Raw genomic sequence first — 21,220 nt, 5'->3', positions numbered from 1 at the left:
GTACGTACATATATTGTTCACGTATTAAAAAATACTAAAAATGATTCTACGGTATTATTTACACATTTAAAAATTATTTTGTTACAGTATTTTCAATTTTCAATTTCAACAACAATAAACTCAATCCAAACGACCATTATATAGACCCCATCACTCACAATCAGATGTATGTGGATGACTTTTGTCGCGTAGTCGTCGTCCTAACTTTTTAGGAAGACTTGAAAGTGCTAGGCAGGTGCGTGGTGCTGGGCCCTGCATCGCTGGTTGACTCCGTTTAATAAGTAAAGGTTTATCCCTTTCTAGTTTCTACCTTTCAGATCCAATCTAGAGCTGGCAGTACCAAAGAGCTTCAAAGACAGCTGAGCTAGACGCACAGGTATACTTAAAAGTTTGTTATCAATCAAATGCCATGCATATATATGAAAAAGGATTGCATTTATATTTGTTGTGTTTTAAGGATAGGGATAGCTAAGCTTCATCTAGCATTATTTACTTGTTCTTATACTAATGTTAAGTAAGATTTGTGTCATTTAGAGCTTCGAGAGAGAAGTAGAGAACCAATAATAAGCTGTTTTAGTTCGAGATTTTGTCATTTTGATGTGGCTTCCTTAACACAAGTTTGGTTGAAACTTCTTCCGATCCCTACGAATGATCTCTTAATGGCCGATCGTCATTTTTCTTTCTTTCTTTCTTTGTTGGGGTTATTTAGTCACAGTCAAAGGTTGATTAAAACCAAAATGTCAGAGAAAGTTGTTGATGATGTTAGTGGATTTAATTGTTTAATTACCCAGATATCAAAAAGAAATGATAAAGGAAATTATCTGTTCCTCCAAAGTTTTTGTTTGCTGTCAAATTAATTGGTCTTAGACATTGAATTTAGTCAACTAGGCCCTTGGATTCTCTTAAATTCGTTGATCATCTTCTATTGAAATCAAAAGAGATTTGCGAAGAAATTGCCCACTACAAGGATGCTGTTTTCGATTCACTTGCATATCACCTAACATTTAAGGGCAGCAAAGTTAATGGTTTCAGTTCAGATTTGTTAAAACTTAAAAGCATGTTTAGGCACATATAAAGTTCAAAGCTTTCATAAGGTCTAACTCAATTGATGAAGGGCACCTATGCGCTTTCTTTTGTGGTTTTTTTTTTTTTTTTTTTTTTTTTTTTTTTTTTTTTTGGGAATATATTATAAAAATTGTAAAAATTAATTATTTGATCTTAAAGGAAATGACTTGGGTCATTGATTTATTATACAAATACTATTCTTAAGGCCTTGTATTACACAAACAAAAATTTTTGTTTACATATTAGAAAATACAACAAGGGATAATTTACTATTCTTATGCCTTATAGTATACCTTTTTAGATATACGTTGATTAAATGAAAACTTTATTTATTTTTTTTTAAGAAGAAAATGATAACTTTATTTTATTTTAATTTTTTATGAAGAAAACGATAACTTTATTTGATCATACATTCATGCCTATTACAATTATGTATTTTTATATAAAAATTATGAGAGAATTATATACAAATGTTATGTTTGAAATTTTATGATTGGATTATTATCATATTTTCTGTTGATAATTGTTTTCAAATTTACTATACAAATTTAAGAAATTGAAATAACCTTAGTAAAATATGTATGAGTAACCTTATACGATTGCACTTATCTAATAGGCCAGTATATGCCTACTTTGAGTTTATTGTTTTATTATTATTATTATATGTTATGAATCTTTCAGTTAGAGGTTATTATATATTATATTTGAAAAATGTGTGCTTTACTTCAATCATGTGCATGTATGTGCTTTACACGCCTAGGCTTTAAGAGGCATGTGTGCTTAAGTGCATTTGATGCTTTTACTGACAATGAAAATAAAATCAAATTGACTGAATTCGAAATTTAAGGGCCAAATTGATAGCAACCCAAAGTAAGAGAATCAAAATGTAATTTAGCTAAAGTAAAATAAAAAAATAGAATTTATATGACTCCCACATACACAAGGATGCATTTATTACAATTATTATTATTATTATTTTATTTTAGAGAGTTCTAATTTATAGCGTCCGCTCTGATGATAACTCATTATCATCAAATCAAGATATCAATCAGTTATTGAATCCCAAATCTCTTATTCAACCATCAATTAGTTATGTATGAAACATTTAATCTAGTTTAATACTACTAATATTCGTTTTTGAAGTTTTGCCAATTTTTTAAAAGCCTAGTAAGAATAACAGTAGGTAAAGTATACAAATTGCTCATTCTTGATTGCACCATTTTAGTAAAAAGGAATAAGCTAATTTGCTGATCTATTTATAGACTTAGTTTTACTTCTTTTCGTAACTCTTTATCTATGTTACAAATAATATTGTTAATATTTATTATATTTTTCAAATAAGTTAACAAATTTACTCAGTATGAAAATATATGGAAATTAAAAGCTTGTGTATTGGAACATCTAAAATTTTCAATGAAGTTTATACTTGAATTAATGATTAGTTCTGATTAAGGAATTTGGATTAGTCTCTAATGAGTTAGAAGTAGTTTTAAATGGGATTAAAATCATTTTAAATGGATTGAAAGTAGTTTCAAATGGCCACAAAATAGTTTAAAAAGGTTGGAAGTAGTTTTTATATAGGCTTAAGAATTTTTTTTTTTTTTTTTTTTTAATTTTCTTTATTCTATGAGTAAGTAGTTTTAAATTGAAAGGATACGTGATACAAAATTGAAGTGTATGTAAAATTTAACTGGAATGATTCCTGGAAAAAATATATGTGTATAGTGCAGTTAAAATACGATTTAGATTTTAGATTCATTATTCAGCTTCCACTTTCATATGCTATATAGATAAAGAGATAGTTTTGTATTTTTTCCCTCTCAAGAGTTTATTATCAATGTTAGTTAGAATCAATTAGATATCTAAAATTCCTTCTAAAAAAAGTTACCTAAAACTAAAGAAGAGAAAATAGAAGTTAACTCTAATAATGACTGATTTATTTGTTCTAAGATTGGGCTACTACTTAGTAGCCCCTTTACAGATAAAACCCCTGTTTTATAGAAGCCAATGATTCTTCTCTCTTCTTCATATTTTTTTTCCACCTTCCCCAAAACCATTGATCTTTTGATCTTGGAGATAGTATACCACAGGACTAACAATCAAGCCAAAGAAGGTTAGTAAGAAGTCCACCTCTCTGAGGAATTTTTTGTTTTTGTTCACTTTATTCTTATTTCTTGCTGGATAAATGTTGTTTGTTGAGTCTAGAATCCAAGTGCATTTCAACAAGACAATATGATCTGCTTCATCTCATTCACCAAAAGAGTTGTTGAATTAATCATGTCATAAACGTAGTGTTTAAGAAATTGATAGGTATGAGGTATAAAGTCTTGGGTTCTACTCTTGCTAATCTCATAAGAGACAGCAAAGACTTCTTAAACCAGCTGCTTGACTTGTCGTCTCCAATGTGCCTATCTAAGCGACAGATAGTCTTGAGACAGCTGTGTGTAATTTCCTTTCTCTGCAAAAACTGCCTGTCATGATTCTTCCGGTCACTAGTTTATCATTGAGGCACTCAACCTGTCGTTGGAAGGAGCATTGTTAAGTTGTTAGGTTTGTTAGCTTTTAGTTACTGCTCTGTTGTAACAGTTGGAGAATTCATTTCAGAGCAGTTATCATTCTCCCTATATAAATTGCACCCTTGTAAAGATTAGATTCATTGAAGTAATATAAGAAGACAATTTCACCCAATTGCTTCCTTTCCTTCTTGAGTATCTCATTAACTTCCCTCACCACTTTTCTTCAAACTCTTTCATCTTCTAATGAGACTTGTCAAATTAGAGAGGAAAAAAACTGCTTTACTAGGAAGTGATCTTGTAGATTTCCCGTCTGTATGGAACAAATTATAGACTTACTGTAATGAGGTGCACCTTAGTTCAAATCCAGAGGTGCACCTTACTGCGTTTGTTACTTATCATTCCTTTTTTTTTGGTGTACAAACACATGAACTTGTATAAGAAGAAAAAGCTTAGGCATAAAATAAGTAGATCCCCCTTTAATTACCACAATTCAAGCAAGTACATGGAACAAAAGGAAGGAAAAAAAATAGCAACCTTTATCATTAGTACAATTCCCAATCCAGCTTTCTGCAATATGGCTTCAATTTTATTAGAGATGACTATCATTATAAAATGATACAATCAGTTGTTTTTAACAGTACTTGGTTCTTGATTACAAATTACAACTGGCATTAATTTGATTGAGCATGTGTTCACTTGATATATAACAAAAAAGAAAAAGAAAATACACATTATCCTCAATGGTGCCAAATTTTCAACTCCTGTGCTGCACCTTTACTAGCAGGTGGTGCTTGATTTCATTCGTCGATTGTTTATCTTATTACATTAAAAAAGAACATAGTTCCCATGTAATTGTCAATTTTCTTTTAAAACAATTTTTGCAGGATGTTGGGCACAGCAGCTGCACAAGCAATTGGGAATTTGGTGACACCAGCAGTACAAGCTGGGGATGGGATAATAGGATGTTTGGGGCGCAAATATGGTTATGTGAGAAATCTCAGTGAAAACATTGTCATTCTTGAACGAGAAGAAAGATATCTCCTTAGTAAGGAGGCAGATGTAACTACATTGCTGGACAGGAAAGAACAAATAATGGAGAGGACCCGTGAATGCACAACCTGGCTTGATGAGGTTCAAGAAATGAAAGGCAAAATCCAAGAACTGAGAAACAGGTATCAGAATACAAGCAGATGCTTTTGTGGACTCTGTCCATTTCCTTCTCTCCTAAAGCTTGGTAAAACTACAGTGACAAAGACTGCAGAGGTGATTGATCTAAAGAGTCGAGTAGAAAACATAACTATAATGGTTGAAAGGGCACCGTCACCAATCCCAATAAGGAAGCATCCTGAGAAGATAGGTAATGTGCCATCACTTGATGAGCACGTAGAAATGCTAATAAAGTTGCTAAAAGATGACAAATTGAAGAGAATTGGGGTATGGGGACTACCAGGAGTGGGCAAAACAATGGTAATGGAAAAGTTAAACAACAAAGTACATGAAATTCAGTTGTTTGATGATATCTTTTGGGTAACTCTTTCAAAAGGGGGGAGTGTGAGAAAGATACAGCTAGCAATTTTGGAGCAGTTAAAAGTAGAAGTGAAAGGGATCCATGATCAAATGGCAGACATAATATCTGAAATTCTGGTTAACAAGAAATATCTATTGCTTCTCGATGAGGTTTTCTCAGAAATTAATCTGAAAGAAGTTGGCATTCATGACGACCATGAACATGGAGCAGTGATATTTGCCTATAGAGATAGAGATTTTTGTTGTTTAATGGATGATCATATTAAGATTGAAAGATTATCCAATGATGATGCAAAAAACTTGTTCCGAAAAATAGTGGGAAATATCATAGATCGACCAACCTACAAGAAAATTGCAGACAGATTACTGAAGGAGTGCGGTGGGATGCCGCAAGTGATCAAGTTAATAGCATATAGTTTGAGAAATGAGGATGATCCAGCTGTGTGGCGTCATCTATTGTCTGATATGCAATCACCAGGCACGGAACCCGTGCAAGAATTGCAAGAAGTTTACAAGGCATTTAAACTTATTTATGACAAGCTACCCGTGGATAAGAAGCCTTGCCTATTGTACTGGGCATTTTTTCCCCCAGACTATGAAGTTTACCAGGAGTACTTGATCGAGTGCTGGAAAGCTGAACAATTTATTGTTGAAGCTAGAAAGCTTGGAGATGCTCGTGACAAAGGACATGCTATAATAAGGGAATTTGAAAAGAAATCTTTGTTGGAAAGGGGTAGAAAAGCAGGACACTTTAAGATGCCTCTGTTTCTCCGACGCATGGCTCTTAAGATCATGTACCAGGAAGAGAAGGATTCAAAGTTTTTGGTAGGTGATGGTGAAGAGATAGAAGAACAACCATTAGAGGAAGAATGGGAAGGTGTGCAAAGGGTGTCATTGATCAGTCAGAAATTATATAATCTACCTTGTAGGCCTGCATGTACCAAAATCTCAACATTACTACTACAAAAAAATCCAAGCTTGACAAAAATTCCAGAATTATTCTTTGAATACATGTGTGACCTTCGAGTTTTGGATTTGTATGATACAAGGATCATATCATTGACATCATCTATTTCTAGCTTGATAAACCTAAGGGTGCTATATCTAAACAATTGTAGTGAATTGGAGGAGTTGCCTCCTGAACTAGAGAAACTAAAGAGTCTTGAAATCCTTGATATTCGCTGCACAGGAATTCTCACCTTGCCTGAACAACTTGCCCAATTGACTAGTTTGAAATGTTTAAGAGTTTCATTTAAGCAGAATTTTGGTTGTCCCAATCACATCAATGGCCAACAGGAAGAGATGATTCCTTCTAATGTAATTGCAAGTCTTTCTTCATTACAAGAGTTGAGTATTGATGTGAATTTCAAAAACCAAATTTGGAACCAGATTGTAGATAGAGTTGCTGAGGAAGTTGCTAGCTTGGAGGCATTGACAAGTCTTTGTTTCTACTTTCCAAGACTCAGTTGCTTTGAAACTTTCATTGAGAACTGCATATCTTGGAAAAAAAATAGCATGGGGTGGGAAGGTAACGGCTTTAGATCATTCAGAATCCTAGTTGGCAATCACAAGGCAGACAATTTTCTTGGATTTGATTTTTTTGGATACACAGCTGAACGGCATTTAAGATTTTCTGTTGTAGAAGAAGATATTCCTTTTGCACTTTCAAAGATACTCAATAAAGCTCTAAGTTTTGAACTCATTGGTCGTCATCATGCTAAGAACTTATCAGTATTTGGCACTGACTATTTGAAAGAGGTGGAAGCTTGTACAATTGAAGAATGCAATGAAATAGAAAGCATCATTGATGGTGGCATGGCCACTGGTGTCTCATTTGAATTCTTGCAAAAGCTACACCTAATCAACCTCCCAAAACTGGTGAGTATCTGCAAAGGCTCAATTCACCCAACTAGCCTCACTAAACTCACAACTTTGACACTGAAAAGCTGTCCAAAGCTAAAATGCCTTTTCCCAGGAGATTTGGTCCAGCTACTCTGTCACTTGCAGGATTTACAAGTTGAGGATTGTTCTGCGATTAAAGAGATCATTGAAGATGGAATCATAGTTCAATCTGAAGCCCTTCCCAGATTGAAGAACATGGAACTATGCAACCTACCAAGATTGTTTAGTGTATGTGAGGATGCCTCGTTTGAATGGCCCTCTTTGGAGATTATGAAGATCAAGACTTGTCCAGAGCTGAGGGATTTACCGTTCAGTGTTGAAAATGCACCAAAATTGAAAGTGATTGAATGCACTATAAACTGGTGGAGCAACCTAAATGACTCTGTTAAAGATCGTCTAAAAGACCTTCACAGCTTCACTTGAGGAAACCTTAAATGGACCTAGAGGCAGGGACCAAAAAGTGGAGATTTCTCTCTCCTTTCACTGTGTCTGAGAGCTGGAGGCTGTAGTTAGTTCTGGACTACTTGGCAAACGTGGTTTTACCTTGGACTTTGTGCATCACAAAAAGCATGTGCTATATGATTTTTGTATGTGACTTTGATATTATAGCAGTTTTTATTTTATTTATTTATTTATTTTTTTCAGTTGCAAGCTTGTGGCATTGTATTCCTGACTTTGTGAGGAAGATTATTCTTTCAAAAGCCTTTTAATCTTGGTGTTGGGATTAAAATAATAATTAATATGAAACAGGTAGCTCTATAAAAGATGTTCAGTTGGAAAGATGCAAGTGACAGAAATCCAAGCAAAATAAATAAAAACCGGGAATAATGCCTAGAATGTTGGCAAGCTGCGTTAATTTGGTATGATTCGAAGCGGTTAAGGAAAGCGTGGGACAGTTTACTTGAGGAAATTACAAAAACAAGTGACACAAGGCATTGATGCAGACGACTTTGGAGCAATTGCTTCAGAGAAGTTACAAGAGCTTATCAGAACCATTTGAAGCGACACATGAAAAGCATAATTGATGGTAACCTTTAAGCATAAATAGAGGCTCATTCTATGGAAGAAGACACCACGACACACCAGAGAAGTTATTGAGATCATTTGTGTTTCTCAATAGATCTTCTACTTCCTAGGAGTAGCGAAGAATTTTTTATGCTTGTAAATGTTCCCGTTGTACTTTGTAATTAAGTTTAATCAAGTTTGATTCTAGTATTTACTTGTAACAATTGTGTTTGATTTGAATGCTTGCTTTCAATCAGTATAATGTTAGTGAGGTAACTTAGGTTTTGATCTGCTGTAGTTTACTCTGAATTAGTTTTGTCAAGGATAGTTCACTTCGAATCAATAGCAATGAAAATATTGAATAATTTTCCAAACAATACAAATCTAAAAGTGTATGTAATGTCACACCACTTAAAAAATTAAATAACATGGCACTCATGTACACTGTCAAAGCCCATCAATAAAAAATATTACCTATGAAATGAAGAGGATTTTGTTCCATACAATCTCTAATCTGGCAAGAGTCCCCTCTCAATTTAATAGTGATGATCATTACACTAATTATATTCTACTCCTAATGCTGAGGTTATCACTACTTACTCCTTGTATACAAGAGATAATATGTTTGATTCAAAATGTTGTGTATGTTTTTTTTTTTTTTTTTTTTTTTTTTGAGAAACTTGTGTGTACGTTTTCTTGATGCACGCATTCCCATCATCTTTTTTAATTTTCAGAAGAAACTTTCTAATTTTCTATGTTTTCCCCAACCATTTGGCCCCGTTTGGTAACAGTGTTTAAACAACGAAAATTGTTGTTTAAATACCACAACACGTATTTCCACACACTTTTTCATCCACACATATTTCCATAAAACTTAAATAATGTTACTAGAAATCTCTTATCAAACGGACCCTAAATTCTCTGCCTTATCTTTCCCATTGTTGTTATGTTGAATTGTTGACATGGACTTTCCATGCCACTTTTAATTTTTGGGGGCAAACAATATTATTTATTTTGTGTTACTTATATGATGGAATTTGCAGTTGAACAGTAAGGATACGTTTGGTACATTGAATGTAGATTACATTAGGAATAGTAATCTTTATTATTGGGAATGGAAGACATTGTAATGGAATAACTATTACTATTCATAAGTTTGTTGTTACATATGGAAAGCTTGTAAAAGATGATGTATAAGGAAACTTTATATTTTTGGAAATATATTAATTTTAAAACCTATTATATATACTAAGAAATAGCAATTACATCAATTTTGAAGAGGAATAGCTATTCTTCAATTTAAAGAATAGTCATTCCAATGTAATAACTAATCCATGTAATAAAGATGCAACCAAATGACCGAATTGCTATTACACATGAATAACTATTCCATTATAGGTGCTATTACAGCATACCAAACGTACCCTAAGTTTTAATTATGTTAGGTGTCAATAGAAAGAAAAAATAAAATCAGGAAATATGAATTTTAAGTATAATATAATTACTTAATTAATTTATATTTATATATTACTAAAAGCTAAAGCGTAGCGTTTAATACTGCTGCTCTCACATTGTGCCACATCAGTTGCCACGTCATTTAAAAAAAAAAAAATTGTCCTATAATTTTAAAATAGTTTTTACAATTTTCAGCCCTATAAATGCAGTCTACTACTTATTTATTTACTTCCACTATCACCTTATAATAAATTTGTATAATTAATCCAGTTCACATCTTATTTATTTAGTTCCACTATCAAGCTCAACCTAAAGCCTTTTTAATTTAGTTTTAGGGTTTTGTCTGAGCCTTTTCAGCATTAAAAAAAAAAAAAAAATTTTGTTTTATTTTTAACATTTTTTTTAATATTTACACTTCTCCAACCTTTCTCTCTCCCTTACCATTTCATCTCTCCACTACTTCTTCAATCTTTCTACCTCCCTTATCTTTTCATCTCCCAACTACCCTCTACATTAATACCATTTTTCTTCTTTCCCTTCATCTTCCTTTATTTTTGCCTCTTCTTATTCACACTCTCTTACTATAAATTTGTCACTATCTCTTATATTCTATGCATAGTTTTCCCTCAAAAAAAAAAAAAAAAAATGGTTCTCTCTCTAAATTTTTTGGTGGATTTTTATTTATTTATTTTTCTTGCATCTCTACTTTACGTTGATAATTCTTTATATTCTTTAAAACTCTATTTTGGGTTAATGTGATTTGGTTTTTTTTTTTTTTTTTCCTCTCTTTGATTGTTAAATGTTATCTTATTATGTTCTAAAGAATTAAATATAGCATATAAAAATATAATATTATTCTATTACATAGCATGATTTGGATAATTCGGTATTTATTTTGTTACATAACATGATTTTTTATAGTGCTCAATTTCGATGTTAAACTATGAAACTTTACTATTTTTTGTTTATTTTCTAATCCTTTGTGGTGGACAAAGTACTCTTAATGATTGTATTAGAAGTACTATATAATGTCATTCATTTAAAAAAAAGCAAAGGTTAGCCAAACGCAAATAATGGGATAGGTGACAAATTTTAACTTTTACAATTTTATTTTAATTATTATTATTTTATAACAATGCATGTATAGAAATTTAATTCTTAGATTTTGCTAATAATTGTTTATTTGATAATATGTTTTGAATGGACGAAATTATAATTTCTACAAAGAAAATAACCTTAATAGATTATCAAAAAAAAAATTTTATCATAATATTAGTTCAATTAATCATTGTTAAGTTTTATTAATTTTTTTTAGTTTACATTTTTTTGGTGTTTTGGATTGTTCTTATATTACATTTATGATTGTTCCTATAATAAATAAAAATATAATTACAAAATACATTACTCATTATTAGATTAGTTTAAATTGTAAAAAAAAAAAAAAAAAAAATCAATAAAACCATCATAAAAATAATTATCATGCGTAACGTGCGGGTTCGCAGCTAGTATATTATAATTTTGAACACATTAATTTTTCAAAATAATTTTAAAGATATTCACAATTTGGAAATCTATTGAGTTCTTCAATCCTGCATATCCTTATTAATTGGCTTTATGTAGATTATCAAGCAACCGAATCATACAAACAAAACTGGTGAAGTAAATGTATAAAACCTGGTTTTAGAAACTGGAAGATCACTTTAAACATCATACATTAAAAATGTTTAATTAAACATTCTAATAAGAATCAAATTAAATGGTGAATGCATCAAACTGTAAAACCTAGTTTTGGAAATAGGGAAGGTCACTTTAAACATCATTCCTTAAAAAAATTTAACTAAACACTTTAATTAGAGTCACATTAAATGGTGTATGCATCAAATGCAATTAATGCTTTTAAAATTAAAGTATTAAAAATATAAGAAGAAGAAGAAGAATAGATAAATACATTTACAGAAAGCTAATTTAAAGCATTGAGGGAAAAGCATTCAAAATTTCTTTTCAAGTAGGCCACATGCAAAAGCAAAAGCTCAAACATTGCAAGTGTGTGTGGGCAGGCATACCATGATACCTTTCATTTCTCATTCAAGATAATCCCTGCACGAGTTATAGCCTCCGATAAAAAGTGTTCCACTTGTCTGGTGCTTCTTAGCTATTGACATCTTTGTGAAAAAATACATTGCATATGTAACATAGAATAGGAAGCAAAACATGCATTTTGGACCGGCAAATGGAAAAAAAAAAAATTTAAAAAAAGAAACCAGTATTTCAGCAACATTATTCTTTAACTAAACCCACCCATGACAGATTAGAACCCTACAATTATCCTGAAACAGATGATTTTTCCAATTACTCCTTTGTCCACACATTCCAGTCACATAAGCAGCAGGATTGATTCAAAGGGGTTATGGCAGAAAAGGAAGTTTTCCTTTTTATGTGATCCAATTACTCTATTAGCATAAAACGCCCTGCATACCTAATCCTAATAGTACTGATTATTAAGTTACAACAATATGAAACGAAATTTCATTATCATCAAATTGCCAATTGTTTGATAAATTACAGTGTTTTATGCTGTTTAAAATTTGGCTTCAACGTGTAGAGAGCTCAGGTGATTAGACAAGATAATTCTGAAAAAACTCATCAGCATTAGTAGTTATAGACATTGACTAACCCCCTTCATTTCCCCGTCCTAGCTCTGGTTCCACTCAAATCATGCTGCAGAAAATAACAGCCATTCAATTCAAACACTTCAGATGGCAGTCTAGACAAAACAAACACATGCACTTCAAGAACTACATCAACCAAAAGAAAGCCAGATTTATAGAATGCTCAATCTATAAAGTATTTCCTCCAGGGGTAAAATTTTAAAGGGAAAAAAGCTTCAATAGGAGATGGAGGAGATTTCAAAAACATGTTGAATATAAGGAACACACCTGTCACTGAAATATGGGATTTTCTGGGTTGTCCACCTTCTCTGTGGGACAGCACTAGTGCAATCAACTACAACAGATATTCAGGGACTTCTTATTCTTGTTTGATCCTTTTAGCCATGACCTCTTCTTGTCCCTTATTAACTTGGGAACTGAACAACTGATGGGGCAGAAAAGGGATAAATCAATCTAAATGATATTAAATTTTGTATTACAAATCGTCATCACAAATTGGGGTGAAATGAGCTTGAAGACGCAAGTGAAATGAAGTGTCTTGCCACTCTAATTCTTTCCACCAATCATTCTCCGCTTTGATCCCTTTTATGGTATGACTTGCAATGAAATCAATGCCAAGCTTCTTCAATATAGGGCAATCGTAGAAGCTAATGTTTTCTATCGGGGGCCATTTGCCTTTCATAATGTTAACCAATCTGGGTAGATAGTGAAGTTTTAATTTTTTCAAGCTAGGGAGTGTTCCACTGCCAGAATCAACTACCAGATCCTGATATATGATCTCTGTAATAGCTGGACAATCTTCAACGATCAATTCCTCTAAGTTCGAGAATAAACAGAGCATGGAGCTTGCAAAAACAAATTGTAACTTGGGGCATGTATGCATTGTCAATATTCTTAGCTTAGCAAAGCTTCCCGGTGGTATCATTCCTTCCAAAATTGTACTTAAGTTTGATAGATAATTAATACTTAGGTGCTCCAGAATTGGAAACACAGCTTCAGAAAGCTCCTTGATAGCGATAATTGTTTCAATCTTGGGACATTCCCTCACTACACACAATCTCAGTCCATCTAAATTACTGACTCCAAACTCTGATAGGCTGCAAACATTGATATGATGATCTAAATAGAATGCAGTAGTACGAGTCAATACTTCAACAGCTGCATCTGGTATCACCTCACCATTTACAAATCTCAAGCATTGATCCCATGGGACATTATCAAATGCAAGGTTGTCCGAAACCTTAGATACAAAGCGTTTCACGTCATGGCCAACTACAAATTTGAATTCAGTTAAACCTCCAATTTTCCATGATAGGCTTGTTCCAAGAAATAGTTCAAGAAACTCTACTTCTGGGAAATAGCAACAAAAAGTAGTCAAATTTGTCAACTTGCCCACCTCATCTATGACAGATTTCACATTCTTGTTCCACCTCCTATCTCCTGGGTACACATCAATACTCAGTGTTTCCAATTCAAGTAGATTAGCGATCACTCCACGTGAAACCAATTCATGAGGCAGCTTATCATATTCACTCCAGTTGACAGAGCCATAAAATGATACCTTCAGGTAAATCAGAGAAGACAGTTCAGAAATATTGTTAGGTAATTTGTTTATCTCAGTTCCCTGGAGATCAAGCACTTCAAGCCGTCTCAGAGATCCAACCTCAGATGGAAGTAGCACCAGACGTTCACAATCACGTAGAATAAGTACTTCAAGGCTCATAAGCTTACAGAGTGACTTTGGCAAGGATTTGATCCTGGTTTTAGATAGGTTCAAAACTGTAAGAGAAGGCATTAAATCAAAAAAGGATGTAGGTATCACTCTTAGTTTTTGATTTCTTTGGAGGAACAATGCCAAAAGTTTGGGGCAACTTGGACTATCTGGTAGACTGGATAACTCGTTGTCCATCAGAAAAATCATCTTGGCTTCTTCCCATTTTTCCTTCAAAGGCAGCTCAGTTAGACCAGCACCAGCCCTTGATAAGAACTGATGATCTTCAAGAATCAATGGTTGATTGCTTTTAAAACTTGCAACTGGTCTGAAAAATGAACCATTTCCCATGTGTGATAGTTGTGCCATTCTTGAATAACTTCTAAGCAGAAATTGACAACCTTCTGTCTCTAATGACAAGATCCGTAATGCTAAATCCCTTATCAGATCATGCATTTTGATGGAAAGACCACCTTCTGATTTCTGCAAAAGAGAGGCTTCAACAAGAATATTAACTATATCACACCCCCTTTTATATGAATCTGTCCATTTTCCAGCAACCAAACCTTCCTCAATCCAGTACTCAACCAATTTAACTATGCCAACCTCGCGATCTTCTGGAAACAAGACACAATAAAGGAAGCAACTCTTCAATTCAGGACTCTCCAATCTGTCATAACTGAATTTCAGCTGTTGGAATAAACCCTCAAAACCATACGTCCCATGTGCACTGAGCCACAAAAAGTTTCTCGAGGCATGCATCCAGTTTAAAGCATCATTCTCCTTAGCCAATGCCCTTCCAGTAACAACGATCAACAATGGCAAACCATGGCACTTCTTAACTATAGCTTGAGCATAGGGAAATATATTTGGAGAGTCAATTATCTCACCCACTTGTTCCCAAAACAACTCCCAAGCTTCTCCCAGTAAGAGTCCCTCCATCTGAACCTTTCTATCAGCCACCATGATGTGACACACATCTGGGGATCTTGTTGCAAGTATCATCCTGCAACGATTTTCATAAGTAGGATCAGGAATACCAATTGCATTCAGATCAATCCACTCCCAAACATCATCCAAAAGCAACAAAAACCTCTGGCTCCTTAGAGCTTGAAACAGTTCCTCTGCAAGTTCGAAATCAGTTTTGAAGTCTCCTGGTGACAATGATAATTGTTGTAAAACTTTATCTTGAATCTTTCTTGTGCTCCAATTTCTTGATACAGTCACCCAAATAACCACATCAAATAAGTCCTTTGTTTTGGGGTAATTGATCAAGGCTTTCAGTACACTAGTCTTGCCAATCCCTCCGCTTCCATAAACACCAACTCTTCGGGCTTTAACATCACTCATGTATCCCAAGATCGTTGTCAAAGTGCGCTCAATAGACCTCTTGGGACATGTTCTTTCAAGAAACCGCTGACTGTCAGTTTGACGAAGGATCTCAATTTCCTCTTCATTGATAGGTTGACTTCCATCAATTCTTGAACGAAGGATTGTCACTGGTTCTACCGTCACTGGTTCAACTAATACAGCTACTTCTGAGCTTCCCAAAAGAATGGGTTCTACATTACTTGTACCTGATGTTGAGACTGCTACTGGAGTATGGGGCTGAATTGGATCCCCAACATTCTTTTTCAATTTAGATTTCATCTGACCTTCTTTAGTTTGAGAAGGAACAGTCTCAATTTCATTTTTATGAAGGGACATCCTACCTTCTTTCTCCATAACTTCTGTTCTATGCACAGATAGCAACTCTTTGTTCTCTGAAGAAATTAGATTTGTTTCAGGTTCAGCTATTCCAGGAGGACTGAGTTCTGTTAAAGACTTCAGATTATGAAGAAAGCTTGGAAGAAACTGAAGATTTTTGCAATGCCTCAGATTCAGTGAAGTAAGACCATTCAAATGTTCCATTGAAGGAGGTAGAAAATTAATTGCAGTTCCATCTAAATAAAGCTTCTGTAACCGTTGCATGTTTTCTGCAAATTCTGGAATCTTCTTGACTTTTGAGCAACCAGAAAGAATAAGAATTTCAAGAGATTCCATTCCAATCTTGTGTGGAAGAATTCTAAGACCTTTGCAATCTTTAAGATTCAATAAAATAAGCCTTTTGAGTAACCCAATGGATGGGTGAACTTCAATTAAATTCGTACAACCTTCAAGATTTATTCTCTCAAGATTTGTAACCCCTGTGAAGTCTGGAGTCCTAACAAGATTTCGAGAATGACTGAGTTTGATGACTCTTAAATTGTTCCCACACTGTTCAAAAAATAGAAAAGAAAAGTGTAGAATGATTAGCTTCCATAAAACATGGAATATAGTTTTTTATAAAATAAATAACATAAAGTTGTTAAAGTTACAATATTACCATTATTCCCCTCCAGATGTGTTTAATTTTGCTACGACACATTTTAAGTACAGAAAGCTCTACTGGTTGGAAACCTGGTGGCAAAGATTTTAAAGGATACCCATTCCATTCAACATATCTTAATGACTTAGGAAGACATGTGAGCCCATCTGGAAGTTGCACATTATGAATTTTGAGTAATCTAAGATTACACATCTTTGAAAAGGCTTCCGGGTTCCAGTGTGCCACTTTTGTTACAGGAAAATCTAAAACTATGCCTTGAACAGCTTCTGTTCCCTAATAATCAAGAAGGACTTGGTGAAAAGCACAATATAAGAGCAAAAGAATAATTAAAGAGTATTTATTTTTTTTATATATAGTAGAACAAGGTCTATGCTTTTGTTCAAGATTTGTACAGAAACTCTTACTGTATTTTCTTTCAGGACATTGTCGATGTCCTCACGCATCCACAATCTACTACATTTCCCAGGCTCTTGAGCTTCGTTAACTATTGCCTTACCCAACAACTGTAATTGATCATGCATCCATAATTGATTGTTAGAAGAAACTCTTACAAGAGATTTAGCAATGAAATTCCTTAATTCAAAGCCCGTGTAAAGGAACTCCAGTATTTCTACTACATGATCTTTGTCCTCCCCATTAAAGAAACATGCGATATCCAGGAATACTTCCTTCTCTGTTTCATCTAGTCCATCAAAAATGATTTGAAGTATATTAAGAACACTGGGTACATGACATGCTTCAAGTTTATCTAATGTATTTTTCCATTCAGTGATGTTTCTATTAAATAGAAAAGAACCTAAAACCTCAATAGCTAAAGGAAGGCCAGCAGCATAATATAAAAAATCATTGGACATCTCCACATAATCTCTGGAAGGGGGGCCACTTACGAAACATTTCAAACTAAAAAGATAAAGAGCCTCATCCTTATTCAATGGCTTTGGTATATATATTCTATCAACCCCATGTCTAGTCAGTAAATCCATAGCAACGGTGGTAATGATAATTCTACTGCCTGGACCAAACCAATCACAATCCCCAGCCAACATTGCTAACTGGTCTAATTGACTCACACCATCAAGTACAAGAAGAATCCTTCTACTATGCAGCAAATTCTTGATCACGTTGACCCCTCTCTGGATATCGGATATTCTTATATCTCTTTCAATGATGTCAGAAAGAAGTTTCTCTTGTAAAGAATGTAAACTACATCTTTGAGCAACTTCTCCAACATTAGCTAGAAAAGAACAACCTTCAAATTGATCGGAGAAGCTGTCATAAACAACTCTTGCAATGGTTGTCTTACCAATACCACTCATACCACATATCCCTATCATGAGAACATCAGTCCCCCCTATCCTTAAGTAAGATGTTATTTCACTCACACGAGAAACCATTCCAGTTAGGCCCCCGATTGAGAGTGGGGGAAAAGATTTTTTTGATATCACATTAACAATGTCTTGGATAACTTGGAAAACTCTTGATTCAAACCTGCATGAAAAGTGAACAATAATGATGTGATGAGTGTAAACCAGCCATTAGGCCAAAAAGATAATTATGTTGATACATTACTTAGCTATACTCCTTAGAACTGAATGCAATCAAATAAGTTATACTAATTGAGTCAAGACAAAAGTTGGGAATTTTTTTTTTTTTTTTTTAACTCACAATAATTGCTATTTTTCTTGGCATACCATAAACATACATAACCGAGGGAAGAGAGCTAGTTTTCTTTTTCGTTTTGAATATATATATTAGACTCTAGGGGAAACCTCACATATGCAGGACATTTACAAAATAACTCTCCTAGAGAACTAGGCTTAAAAAGAAAGGAAATTGATATAATCTACAAAAGAAATCATAGAAGTGGTGCCAAATTCACAAGACCACTGAAACAAACAATCAAAAAAAAAAAAAAAAAAACAGTGATTTTCTTCTCAATAATGCACAATTCCACACTACAATTATTATAATATAGTGACTAAGCCATATTAAGCTTTATTTCTTAAAGTATTCATCCTTTTAAGAGCACAGCACAACTACCAGCCCAGGAGGACCGTCCATGAGCAAGTTTAGAGGCATAAAATGCTGGAGAAGAAGTCCTTGCTGCTGGTTACCTGACTACCAAGGCTGGGGCTCCTATCTTTGCGTTGTTAGTCATTCCAATTTACTCTAAAATATCCTGTTAAATTTTCTCAATTTCTTAAACTATCGGTTTCATTTTTCTTATATTCCTCATATTTAAAATTTCTTGATTCTACCTTCATGGTTGTAAACTTTTTTGTGGATTTTCATTTCCTATTTGTTTTCTTCATATCAAGAAAAACGGTGCATTTTGGGCCCTGCCTTATTCTCAAAACATCATGACCTAAATGATTAAACTCATTTTACAATCCCTAAGAGAGCGAGAGAGAGACACTGTCATTTCCTCTTTTGCTGCATATGATTAACATAGGAGTCAAAAAGGGAGGAAATTTAAAAAATATAATAACAATAAAAATTCAGGGTCACTTTCAGGTTAGCGGATATTAATTTGTAAAAGGTACTTTCAACATGTTACAAAATCATTTTCGAGCTAACCTAGAGTTAGAAATCTCCAAAAATGTACAAGTCTTTTGCTTCTTTGTCTGTGACAGGTTTTAGTGATATTGATTGGGTTGGTAGTCATTCTTATTGGCAGTAAACCTCTAACTATTGTACCTTCGTTGGAAATAATTTTGTTACCTAGTGTAGTGAGAAGCAGAATGTCATTGCCTGTTCTAGTGCTATGCGTTGGAGATAATCTTTTTGATGTTCCTACTACTATACAAGTATTCGGTGACAATTAGTTTGTTAGGCTTATTGCTAATAATCTTGTTTTCCATGAGTATACCAAACATATCGAGATTGATTGTCATTTTATTTAGGATTTGTTGATCCAGCACCATATTGTCACCTCCAATGTGACATTTTCATGAAACCATTGACCTGTGCCTCCTTTCAACGACTTACTTTCAAGATAAGCATAAGCATGTTTAATGTGTATGGTCCAGCTTGAGGGAGATTTTTAGAGTTACACTTGTTATTTTTATATTATTATTTTCTATTTACATTAAGTTATTCTTATAGTCTTGCCATATCACGTTAATAGAGATATAAATATGCATTAAGGTGAAGGATTAATTGATTAAGCCCTAAATTTTTTTCCTACCCTATGTCACACCCTTTTTATCTATGTTTCTCTTCTTCCTTCTTTTCTCTTAACCCTATTATTTCCATATTTAACAACTCAACTGGTGTAATCATACAAAGAAGTGAAAAGCAAAAGTCCAAGTGTGTTGCAAGACTTTATTACAGATATTGAATAAAAGAAGACAAAGTTGATCCCTACATAATTAAAAACTTTTATTGAATGAATTAGGCTTTGTTAATATCTTCAAGTATATCTATCAGACCCAAAACCATGCATGTTTTTATTTTATTTTGTATATATAATCAGATATGTAAGCCCCCTCAACAAAAAAATGACTTTTTATCACACACCCAATTTCACATTTTACTAATGTGTCAAGTAGTAATTGGTGCATACTAAAAATAAGACTTGGCTTCGGTCCAGTGCTCTAAATCCAAGTGCTCTAATTGTTGCAATGACGACATGTGATCAAAAGTGGTTACTTTTTTGCCTAATGTTACTCCCAACATGCCACTTTGTGAAAGTATCTTGAACATAGCATTTTTCTAATAAAAATAATGTCACCTGAAGAACCATGTGAAACTAATGTTACTCCCAACATAGTAAGCTGACAACTTAACAAAGGGTCTTTGGATTGTTGTTCCACACCCGGAAGTGCACACAACCCGAAAACACGATTTCAATTATAATTGTGAACAAATGTATAATTAACACTAATTTTTTTTTTATTAACATTTGAATAATCAAAAGTGAAAGAAGAAGAAAAACTCTTACGCTTCATATAAAGTCCATCCGGGGATATTGGAGACTCTTGTTAAAGCAGCCCTCAATTTTTTGACAACCTCCAAATTCTCCTCAAAATATTCTACCTGTAAGTCGAAAGCGTCCCCAAACTCCCCAGTCTGGTTTCGTACCTCAGAAGGACAAACATCTAAGAAAACAGGAAGAATTGTTTGCCCAATCTCATTCTCGCATTCCACTATCTTTGCAAGTTTTTTCAGGCACCAATCAGAAAAGGCATATTTTTTGGAAAGAATGATGACTGAAAACCTTGAATTTTCAATTGCTGTAAAGATTTTTGACGAAAGCGCTGTTTCTTTATCAAGTACTATATCATCATCCCTGCAGACTTTGATTCCTTCATCAGCCAAAGTAGCGTATAGTTCAGAAGCAAAACTTCTGTCCTCGCTGTTGAAACTAAGGAAGACATCATATTTCCAATGGCGAGTAAGCGACGACGAAGAAGAAGCGCTTGCCATAGGAGTTACGAGCCAAAGTTGCTAAAAACCACCAAAACAGGTACGCATCCGAAATGATAACAGTGTTACCTGTTTTGTTTCACTTTCAATATAGATGGGTGTGGACCGTGGTTGTGAAGAAAACTAGAAAAGTGAGAACTTTTACAGATTTTGGGATATTGTGTGAACACTGCTGTGTTTGGGAAAATGAGATTTAGTAAAGTTACGTATTCATATCCCTTGCAATACCCTAGCAATACCTAAATCCTCAGCCATAGATCTAATCTAATGGCTTAAATCTTTGACACCTCACCAAATAACAAAAAAACTATTTTACCTTTAAAAAATTTCGCAACCCGCCCACTGTTTCAGCCTAAGTCTTAGAGTTAAAACAGTGGGTGGGCTGCGAAATTTTTTAAGTGTAAAATAGTCTTTTTGTTATTTGGTGAGGTGTCAAAGATTTAAGTCATTAGATTAAATCTATGGCTGAGAATTTAGGAATTGCACCGGAGAATTTAGGTATTGCACGGATATGAATCCTTAACTATTGTTCTAATTCTAATCTAAGTCAGCTATCTGATCTAGTAAATTTATT

General features: G+C 33.7%; 2 protein-coding genes across 2 annotated transcripts; one reads left to right on the top strand and one right to left on the bottom strand.

Moving 5' to 3' along the window:
- The first annotated feature begins 240 nt into the window (after positions 1–240).
- Positions 241–8,178, top strand: LOC126702865 (disease resistance protein UNI-like). The gene is made up of 2 exons (XM_050401729.1): positions 241–376; positions 4,466–8,178. The coding sequence occupies exon 2, from the start codon at positions 4,467–4,469 to the stop codon at positions 7,431–7,433; it is 2,967 nt and encodes a 988-aa protein (XP_050257686.1). The 5' UTR covers positions 241–376; position 4,466; the 3' UTR covers positions 7,434–8,178.
- Positions 8,179–11,719: 3,541 nt separating this feature from the next.
- LOC126702947 (disease resistance protein RPV1-like) lies at positions 11,720–20,808 on the bottom strand. The gene is made up of 5 exons (XM_050401815.1): positions 20,162–20,808; positions 16,623–17,706; positions 16,216–16,491; positions 12,407–16,106; positions 11,720–12,188 (listed from the first exon to the last, which is right to left on the bottom strand). Exons 1-4 carry the CDS (start codon positions 20,644–20,646, stop codon positions 12,615–12,617), a joined length of 5,337 nt encoding a protein of 1,778 aa, XP_050257772.1. The 5' UTR covers positions 20,647–20,808; the 3' UTR covers positions 11,720–12,188; positions 12,407–12,614.
- Between the last annotated feature and the right edge of the window lie 412 nt (positions 20,809–21,220).

This window comes from Quercus robur, chromosome 10 (assembly GCF_932294415.1).
Source record: "Quercus robur chromosome 10, dhQueRobu3.1, whole genome shotgun sequence".
In the NCBI taxonomy this organism is placed as follows: Eukaryota; Viridiplantae; Streptophyta; class Magnoliopsida; order Fagales; family Fagaceae; genus Quercus; species Quercus robur.
The sequence above is the reverse complement of the archived record's forward strand: the minus strand, read 5'-3'. Positions and strand labels throughout refer to the sequence as shown.

What these genes read in the sequence shown, in the direction of transcription:
- LOC126702865 (XM_050401729.1), top strand. Translation starts at nt 4,467, where the DNA reads ATGTTGGGCACAGCAGCTGCACAAGCAATTGGGAATTTGGTGACACCA.
- LOC126702947 (XM_050401815.1), bottom strand. Translation starts at nt 20,646, where the DNA reads ATGGCAAGCGCTTCTTCTTCGTCGTCGCTTACTCGCCATTGGAAATAT. An exon ending in GGATGGACTTTATATGAAGC is followed by an intron (nt 17,707 to 20,161) that starts GTAAGAGTTTTT and finishes CTTTTCATGCAG; the next exon opens with GTTTGAATCAAGAGTTTTCC. An exon ending in ATGTCCTGAAAGAAAATACA is followed by an intron (nt 16,492 to 16,622) that starts GTAAGAGTTTCT and finishes CTTGATTATTAG; the next exon opens with GGAACAGAAGCTGTTCAAGG.